The sequence below is a fragment of the Centrocercus urophasianus genome, unplaced genomic scaffold, assembly GCF_019232065.1.
Source record: "Centrocercus urophasianus isolate 14NV4802_14NV808 unplaced genomic scaffold, USGS_Curo_1.0 seq_27, whole genome shotgun sequence".
NCBI classification, from domain to species: domain Eukaryota; kingdom Metazoa; phylum Chordata; class Aves; order Galliformes; family Phasianidae; genus Centrocercus; species Centrocercus urophasianus.
Genome location: NW_024884833.1, coordinates 5,402,593 through 5,412,824, shown reverse-complemented (window position 1 = coordinate 5,412,824; position 10,232 = coordinate 5,402,593). Strand labels below are relative to the sequence as shown.

Here is a 10,232-nt window from a genome sequence, read left to right as displayed (position 1 = left end):
TTAGTATTCCTAAGTCTAAGGAACAGAAAAACAGATGTAAACATGTATCTGTGTGCAGATCTTCGAGAAAAATACACAGAACAATATATGTACATATATTCAGAAAATCAACAGATGCCAGACAGCTCTTAGGTTGTATCAACTGTAAAATGTTTCAGAATGAACATCTGGAACGTTTAAATCTTAAATCCAGAGCTGATCTTCTAGCATTAGATTCTCTGGGGATTATAACGAAGAACTGAGTGCACAAACATCTGCCCTTGCCTCCAAATGGATTTATTTTCTTACCTAAATTCAGGTCACATGACATCTTGTTCAAGTCCATGATATCAGTGGTTACAGTTGCTAAAATGTTACAGTTACCTTAGCCAAGCATTGCCAGATCACCACTGATAAAAAATTACTCAAGATCAAGATTAATTATAGAACTTTATATGTGCATGATTGTTTGTTTGATTCTAAGTGTCTAATCATCTCCCCAAACCCAGACATTGCCTAAATTTTTTACTTCTCAGTTTGTTCCTTTTTTTTTTTCCTTCTATCTACGTAACAGTTCCAGAATCTAAAGTCAAAAGGAGCACTGATAAGAAATAACGACAAAAACATTACTCTTGGAAAACGTGCTTTTAAAAATATCATTTCCACTGCCAGAACTTAAAACTTCTCTGTAGTATTTCTTATGACTCTAAAAAACCCTCAGAAATATCTGCTTTACAATCACTTCATCTGTATGAATCATGGTTCTCTCTAAAACATGCATGTGCCCTGCAGTGACTGTGTAGGTTCCTTACCTCCGTAATTTTCACTTGGCAAGTAGCCTAAGCCTCTGCTTTAAATTTCCCACTTGGTAGCACTAGTATGGCACCTGAAGAGTAATTAGTTATAAGAAAGGGAATTTGAATTGGTTGCTGAGAAGGAAAAAAAAGTGCATGCATAATAAAGATTTTTCCTTGAGTACCTGCAGCACCATCTATTTATTTTTGCTTAGAATGCACCACCCTTTAAATAGACCGTTGACTGATCTCCTCTTTTTTTCTGAAACTTTCCAAAAGAACAAAGTTAAATAAAACTGGTTTCCAAGACTACACTATTTCACTTGGAGTCAGTCTTTTACATTACAGCTATACTTATTTTCGTGCAAATTCTGCCTTAAAAAAAAAAAAAAAAAAAAAAAAAAAAACACGTTTTTTATAATCACCTTTCCTTTCCATTTTTTTTTTTTTTAAATTTTATTTTCCACATTGTTCTCCCACAGACACCTGATGGGTAGTCTTCCAGGAAGGCAAATCAAGAAGATGCCTGAGCAAGTAGAATATTCTACCTCAATTACTCATAGAACTCTGTAAAGTTTATACTGCCCATGAAACTTCACATTATTGTACTTTTTGCCAGACAGGCAGATCTCCATTGGTCCCAATGACCTTCAAGACTATTTTTGAAGAAATCATTACATGTATACAGTTATGCAAAATGAGTAACATAAATGAGATTTCTCCTTCTCTAGAAATTAGCAGTTCCCCAGCACTAAGAAAGTGAAAAGTGCTGCTCCTGATACTGTTTCTGCCTTCTGCGCAAAGAGAGAAATGGAGAGAAGTTTGAGGGGGAGGGGATTTGATTTCTTTTTTAATGTCTGCCTCCTTCCAGCAAGTCCATCTGTTGTAGCACAATAATTCTGGAAGCAGGATGTGTGTGTGACCAACAGGAGACAATTACTGCAAAAGTGTTTGTTGATTCAGCTCTATAAAGGGCAGGCCAATCACTACAGTACAAGTAGAAAAGAATTCCAGCTGAGGCGCTGCATATAGATTAACACAAAATACATATATAAAAATGAGAATGGGGAAAAGGAGTGATAGTATGGGAAAAGATTAACAAGAAATGAAGACTGAAGTAAAGAAAGAAGCTGTAATTTTTGGGACTGTTAAACAAATAGTTTTACAGTCTCTGCCTTCATAAATCATATTCTGACAGTCTCTGTCTTCATAAATCATATTCCACCTTGACAGAGAGAGCTAGGTTTAAACAGACATGGAATTGGTTTGAGTTTCCTCTGGAAGAAAACTCTAGTTGCATTAACCATTCTATTCCTAGGGAATATGAATGCAAGTGCTTTCTCTAGAAATGACATTTCTTTATAGAACAGTGGCTCATAGTATTAAATTCTCATGAAAGTTCCCACATCACAAGACGAAATGGAAATCCTCTTCACCATTACAATACAGGTAGAGTATCAAAGGGAAAAACACTTCTTCTCCAGAAGGGCTAATAGACTGGGTAAATAAAGCATAAGCAAAGTAAAAAGGACGTAAAGTGTACAAGGTCTCAGTACCATTTGTACATAATAAACGATTCAGAATCTCATATAAAACATGCTGTTTTGTAACTCTTCATAATTTTGATCATAATAAATTAAGAAACAAGTAATGTTACCAAAATTCCACAAAATAACAGAATTAAACTGAACATCTTAAGACACCATAATGAAATGGACTTTACCTGTATGGTCAATTTACTACTTTGTAGTCTCTGACCAGCCAAACGTAGCTGAGTTGTTAGTTTTTCATTTGTTTCTTTAAATTCCTTCACAGAAGATACTGCTGTCTGTTTTTCATTCAGTAAAACACCTATCTGCTGCTGCAACGACTTAATTGTTTCCTGAAGTAGAGTAACAGAATAGCCTTGTTTCTGGAAAATGATGTTTCTGCTTTTCGTTCTGCTCACTAAACAGAAAACGGCATGTTACTAAACCGACACAGATACTGAACCATGATAGATAGGATGATTTTTGGCTTTTCTCTAGCCCTTCAAAACTCTATTCTAGCTGCTAAATTTTTTTCTAGGATACTATATTCAATATTTCTCAGTAGGTGAACTGAGAAATTAATTCAGATAACCCAATAAGTGCTTGATGCTCTTTTTCTAAAGTGCCAACTCTGCAAATTCCACATGGACTTGAAAGTTAAATGGCTCTAGTCTCTGAATGATAATACCAGAAATAAAGACTTTACTATTTTGTAGACAGGTTTGTTTCATTTTTTTTTTAAAGTTTGATCCAAAATGCAGTTCAATATTTTCCATGGTTGTGCTGGACAAAGGGCAAGCTAGAGCAAAACACAGTGAAAAGCTTTACTTTAATCAATAGATTCAATAGGTAGGAGCTAGGAAAATAGAAAATATCTTAATTGTGATAAAAGATGTTGCTTAACAGACATGTTCTGTAAGATCATTTCCTTTTAAAATAATGATTTAGAAATATATTCCTGCTAATTTAAACAAGCAAATCTTGCATATAAATTGAGCCTCTGCAACATAATGGAAGAAGTTTCAAAATACATGGCAGGAATTTTCGTCAAGATTATTTATAAACTTTCCAAAAATATATAGTATTCCTACCTTTCCTTAGAAATGATGGATAAGCTGTTATGACACAGCGGATCTTCCTCTTCTTGGACTGTAACTTTTCTAGATCTTTTTTCTGTAAATGGCTCTAAACAAAAAACAGAAAGCATGCGTCTTAGCAGTACTTCCATATGACAAATAACACAATTCCAAAGTTTTCAGGTTTGAATTAAAACAGCAAAAAATTATTATCAAAAACACAAAAAAATCTTGAATTATAATTACAGTTAGTATCGGTTTTCCAATACCAGTCCACAGAGTACAGATTTCTGTCTTTCCATTAGATGTAGCAAAAATAACAAACTGTTACAGGTAGATAATTATTCTTCCCCAAGAATCCTCATGGAAAAAAATTGAGCGTCTGACAAAGGTATCCTGGGGTGCTTTTCAAAGAGTGTTACAGCAGGTCAAGGAAGGTGATTTTCCCCCTCTGCTCTGTCCCGGTGAGATCACATCTGGAATACAGTGTCCAGTTCTGGGCTTCTCAGATCAAGAACAGCAATGATCTTCTAGAGAGAAGCAAAGGCACAAAGATGATAAAAGGTCTGAAACATTTCCTATTTGAGGAAAGGCTCAGGGACCTGGGATTGTTCAATCTGGAGATGGGAACACTGAGAGAAGACCTCATCACTGATTACCACTAACTAAACGTAGGAGAGAAGTTGAAAAGGCTAGGCACTTTTCAGGGGCATGCAGTGAAAGAACTAGAGAAAATGGGCAGTGTTCCATACAAACATGGGGAAGATCTTTACTGTGAGGATGACAGAGCACTGAAACAGGCTGCTCAGAGAGATTGTGGAGATATTAACAGCTGTCTAGACTCTCTCCTGTGCAACCTACTGTAGGGAACTGACATTAGCAGGGGAGTTGGACTTGATCTCCAGAGGCACCTTCCAACCTCTACAATTCTCTCATTCTGTGATTTACCAGATTTTGCATCTGAGGCTTTTCTAGCCTCTCTTTTGTGAAAATACCATTATGCAACTGGAGTGTCCCCCTCCAAAGTTTTTTAAGATTTCTATTATTATTTTTGATGTTTGGAAAACTGGTAAAACCTGCTATACTGCAAAGAAAACCAACATTTCTGAACTGTTTTGCAATGCCATCTTGTATACTTTTACAAGACACATTTTCAGATGAATTTCCAGTGAAGCATATACTCCTACTTAGCATTCCTACTTCCTATGAATGCTCAAAATTCCCTAGTTTGCTAAGTAAATGTATCAGAGTATTTCTGTTTATTGTTTCCAATTGGAACAGAACAAGTGCATTGCAGGCAAAAAGGAAAGACAGTCAGTCGAGAAAGTCCAGAGTCAGCTGAATGCCTCATCTTATATATCCTCAGTAAGGAATGGCAGGAGATAATGGGAGCAGCACACACTGTCAAGAGTTTCATAAATATCATGTGCATGTGCTCATAGTGTGTATTCCATACCAAAACAGTTGTGGAGAAATTTCCCTTTTTCCAGCTTTTTTTGGCAAAACAATGGATCTTCTGATAGAAACATTAAACCAAAATATATAACAAGACCAGAAATTTTGTATTTATTTTAAGACTTTAGAGAACAAGAAAAGGAAATCTGTTTTCAAACTCCTCAAACAGTTATTTCACTGTACATAACAGAATTTCAAGGCAGTTTTCAAGCAGCACCAAGTTACTTAGTGCTTTAGTGCTGTTTCTTAACCTAATAAATAATAGTGTCTACTTGTATTTTAAACTCCATGATGTAAAGTGATTTCTTTGGGCAAACACAGGAGAGGAAAAGTAGTCTAGACATTGCTCAGAAGTCCAAAAATGAGTCATCTATTATGGGTTGTAAGGAGCATCTGAAGACCTGAGAAACAACCAGCTGTCCCCATTCTGGGAGAAAACAGTACATGGATATTAGGAATAAGACAAGTGGTTCAAATCTCCAAAATAAATGTAAATGAGCTAAGTAAAAGCTAAAAGCATACTTTTCTTTTGACAGAATCACCTGGACAGACTAAGAGCCAAAACAATCCAAAATGGAAATAACACTTTCTACTCACCGAATGAACTGAAAAGTAGTAATGCTTAACTAGTCAACACATCATTTTACTAGTGAGCAAATGGAGATATTCTTTGTTATGGACTGTGTCACTCAGATAAATTCTATGGTTTATCCAAACGAGAAATAGTTAAATGGAATGACTATGGCATTCTTTGTCTGGACTGTGAGACAGTAGGACTAACCTACAGTAGGTTTACATTTTTTAAACAGCTTTTGCACTCCAATGTATCTTTCTAATACTTTGCAGACTAATTGTTCAGAAAATATTCTAAATGATAATAAAGCTCTACCTAACCACTGAATACCTGAAAGAAGATTTTGTTCCCAGATTACAAGAGCCAAATTAATTAAAACGAGAACAGCAGTCATAATATTAACTATTAAATTTCAAGATGCTGCACTAGAGAACAAAACATATATACCTTCTTCTTGTAGCGCTGGCTTTTGCCTTCTAAATGTGCAGTGTTGCAGGGCTTTTTGCCATCTTGTATTTGCTTTTTTCCCTGTTGTTTATTTCTGTCTGGTAACAGATCGATATCCTGCACTATCTTCATAGTCACTGCTTCCAGACTCTCAGGAGTTGGTATTTCAGAGTCACTAAAACAGCATATGAGGGAAAACAAAACAAAACAAAGCTAAGCATCAGCAACTCCTTTTAAAAGTTCCAAATAGCCAATAAGCAAGCATACAGAAAATACTACATGCAAGAAAGAAGAGAAAGTACTATAAAATCCAAAGAATACTAACATGACTTATTCAGCAGATATTTAAAAGTACAATAAAAAAGAAATCTCTGAAATTGTTTTCTCATCTCTGACAGTCCCTTCTGTCAAATGGAATTTCAGTATACGAGTAGAGTTCCTGGACATCATTCACAGAAGTGACAGACTTGAAAAACTGTCACTTAATAGTCACTTAACAGTGCTTCTTGACTGTGAATGGCTTACACAGATACATTAAGTGTCCTCTGCATTTCCATATTCAATAGGAAGTAAAAGAAATGCACTATACTTAGTAACAATTTGTTTCAATTTATTTGTACTTTTGATGGAGTCGAGCTCATAAACAACACTTCAGTGAAAATTCTAATATCCCTTTTGTAGCACTTTTAAATTCTATACAATTTGGTATTTATGACACACAAATTGCATGTCATAGATAGGAACTGGGTGTAAAAACTACATTCAACTACAAACTTTTCAATTTTCCCTTCAATTTATGATTTGATGTCAAAATATCAACACACTTTTAATTTCCAGTTGTTCATAGCCTTGCCGCAGATAATCATTTTTTTTTCTAAATCAGTTCAGTCTACTTTAAAATGTAAATCTTGAAATATCACCTTCTGTACCATCAGTGGTTCTTTATCACCATTTGTGCAAACCATTTGTGAAGGAAACATCTGACTACAGCAATTTTGTTAATTATTAAATCAAGACATTTAAAGAGACTGAGTTCAGACTCTTAAAGACAACTGACTTCACAAAGTTCCATCATCATAAAAATCAATGATTGGAGATGGATAGTACTTAACCAGACAGAAGGCCTGAAATTCAGAAGAGTTTATACAGGAACACCATGCCCACCAAATCCTGTGCTGACAGACTGGCATTTCTATTGATTGGTAAGAACAGAAACCAACATAATCTGTGCCATAGCAGAGATACGTTTCTAAGTGTGTGCATGATTTTCTCATCTGAATTCTTCCAAATAATAGTTTACTTAGACAGCAAAATGACTTAAATTTATAAATTCAGAGTCACTGTCTGACATACCACTGGCATAAAATAGCATATATTAAAACCAAGAACAAGCTAGATAAGAAATCTCCCTTGGTTTCTGAACATGACGCCTTGAAATACCTCCTTCAAAAATGCTCACTCTTTTATGTCACAAATTTCCTAACCTGATATTTATATATCACATTAGGATATATAGGTATAAATATACTAAGGATAAAGGAATATAAGTATAAAGGAATTTATGAGTACAATTAATTTACACTTCAAACTCAACTCGAAATGGCAATTTTTTTTTGAACTTTGTCATAAAAAGCAAAACATGCTAAGCTGAATAAAATTTCGTTAATTGTAATGAAATTGTAAGTAAAAACACATTTCAATAAAATCAGATCTCCAATATTAAACAGAAAAACAAACTGGTACCGATGTTAGCAACTTGCTCCATATGACATATAAAGGTTATCATGAAAGCTACAAAGAAGACTCCATGTTCTTTACTGCTTCTCTATACTTTGGGTAAGTACAGACTCGAGAAATTTCTTTAGGTGTCTCCTACTATTAAGTACTGAAAGGTGAGATAACTGCTCACACAGGAGCTTACTGCAGCCTCATTTGTGTAGACACACAGAAGCAGAAGTAAAAATCATGAACATTTACAAATCTTGCCCGTGCAATTTTCAGAAAGCCCTGTGACTCATGGCTGAGACTCTAAGCAGTAACAATTACCTTTAAAGAACCAATTTTTAACTATGATTCAATTAAAGTTAGTACAATGACGGTGGATAAAACATACATGAAATAATTAGTGTGGATGGCTCTTAATTTAAAGGATGTTAAACAGCTTGTAGACATCTGCTAGCAAGCTGAAATGGGTCATTCAAAATTTATCTAACTAAATTAAGGGGAAAAAATGTTTCTCCTCCCGGGTTGGCATGTCACAAGATAACTAAACCGACTTAGTAGGCTTGCCTGGGAATCCTTAGCTGTCAGTGGTGAATATGCAAAGGGCCAGCAAATTAAATCAACCTGCCAAACTGTCAATTTCAAGCCTCATGACTGCATGAAAATAGCATCACTGGAAGAAATCAAGCATTGCCTTCTTTTGGGTTTCCTGGCACCTATTCAAATACTCATGCAGTTGTGGCTAATTTTGCATGCAAATTTCAGTCAATAAACTCAGAACAAGACCTCCCAAGATATTTCAAAGGATCTGACAGTATTTTTTTTGAATACCAAATCAACAGTAGTTGAAATTCAATCTCCATTTGCTAGTGCTTTACATATGCACAGTGTCCCCTCTACAGGGCTAAGTTAATGAGAGCTGTACCTGCTTTCACTCACATCCTCCCAGCCGTCCTTACGGAAGTTCTCAAATACATTACTCATAACCTTGATGGACTGTTTGAGAAAAGCTCCATGATGTCCCAAAGAGCTCTTTTTCTTGGCTGCTTTTAATTTAACCTTGGTGCCTGTTATCTTGCAATTACATTGCCCAGAGGTTGCCGCTGCTTTGGCTTCACCCAGCAAACACGTCAGCTCCTCCACTTGACTCAGCAAATCTTCATTTTCATTTCTCAACCTGTTAGCTTCTGCCACTTGCCTCTTCAAGGAAGCAGCTTCTTTTTCCCGATCACCAATCACTATCTGAAGTTCTGCATTGTCTTTTTTTATTTCATGAATCCTCTTAAGTAGTTTTTCCAGCTCTCTTTCTCTTGTGTCTGCATCTTCCCTTTCCAATTTTAAAGATGCTTTCAAATCATTTTTCTCCTTCAGCAAGTCCTTGTTTACTTCTTTCTGTTTCCTTATTGCCCTTTCAATAGTTCTACATCTTCTTTCTAGTTGTTCTACCTAGCAAAAATAATTTATGCATTCATAATGTGTTAACCTATCCAGTAGATAAAATCCCGTTCTAAAACATATTTACTATATGACAATAATATTATACTAAGCACAAGGACAAAAGCAATCTAAAGTACTTAATTTAAAAATGATTCTAACATAGTGTAGATGAATACATTTTAGCTGCAATAATACAGCTGTTGAACAAAGGGCAGATGGTAAAAGAAGTTAAAATTCCAGGCAAAGTGACACAGAAGTTTAAATATGCTAATGAACTTTCCAGATGCATCTTAAGCATGTTACTGATTTGGTTATACATACTAATTGAATTTAAATAAACATTTTAAGAAGGAAAACTATCTTGAAATACAGGCAACTTTGCACAAGCTATCTTAATCAACATGTTCTTTCCTGTGATATAAATATTCAAAATAAATATTAGTTTGATCTTTTTTTTAAAAAAAAAAGTATCATAGCAATAGATGTCAGAAGCTCAGTACTTAAAGAACGAAGGCTGAAGTATATTTTCTATTCATAGGATGGAAAAAACAACCCCATGTTTACGGTCTTTTCAATTACAGTTTGCAGAAGCACGTTCTACCTAAAGGGATGTGTATGTTTTGTTTCTGAAGCTCTTTGAAGACTGCACAAATTCAAAGCCATGAACAACAAGGTGATTCTCAAAGTTCTTTAGGACTATTTATCACTCAAACTAAGTCTCACAATTTCTAGAAATCAGAAGAGACTTTAATCTTAGCGATCCTAAAACAAACATTTACTCAAAAGATTTCCTCAAAAGCTTGCAAAGGCCATCAGAGTGAGATCTGTGCTCAACAATCATTTAGTCATTTTGAAGAAATATACTTATCTGTTTTTGCACAAGCTGCATCCCCATTCTTCCACTGGAGGAAATATCAGGTGCAGTACATTTTTAAGGAATTGAGAGAAAAAGACTATTTTTCAAGCAGCACATGGCTAATTCAGTTATTAATCTTGTAAATTACTGGCCAATCCTATCACTTCATTGTGCTACAAAATTTCAAAGCACTCCTGACATCTCACAGTGTAACTAAGCGACAGGTATTTTGCAAATATCAAAAGCATATTATTTCTCAAGAAATGCTGTATGTATTTATAAAGACTTTTTAGACAACGTGTTTAATTAAAGCCTAGAAAATTATTTATGAAGTGGATATGCATGGGTATATATTGTGGATAT

The 10,232-nt window shown here is 34.9% G+C and overlaps 1 protein-coding gene across 1 annotated transcript in view; it reads right to left on the bottom strand.

Annotated features, from left to right (window-relative positions):
- Positions 1-10,232, bottom strand: part of CNTLN (centlein) — a 141,707-nt gene that overhangs the window by 56,356 nt on the left and 75,119 nt on the right. The window contains exons 13-16 of the mRNA XM_042826730.1: positions 8,502-9,022; positions 5,855-6,029; positions 3,394-3,487; positions 2,497-2,720 (exon numbers count right to left, since the gene is read on the bottom strand). Coding sequence (XP_042682664.1) covers positions 2,497-2,720; positions 3,394-3,487; positions 5,855-6,029; positions 8,502-9,022 — 1,014 coding nt within the window. The remainder of the gene's footprint in view (positions 1-2,496; positions 2,721-3,393; positions 3,488-5,854; positions 6,030-8,501; positions 9,023-10,232) is intronic.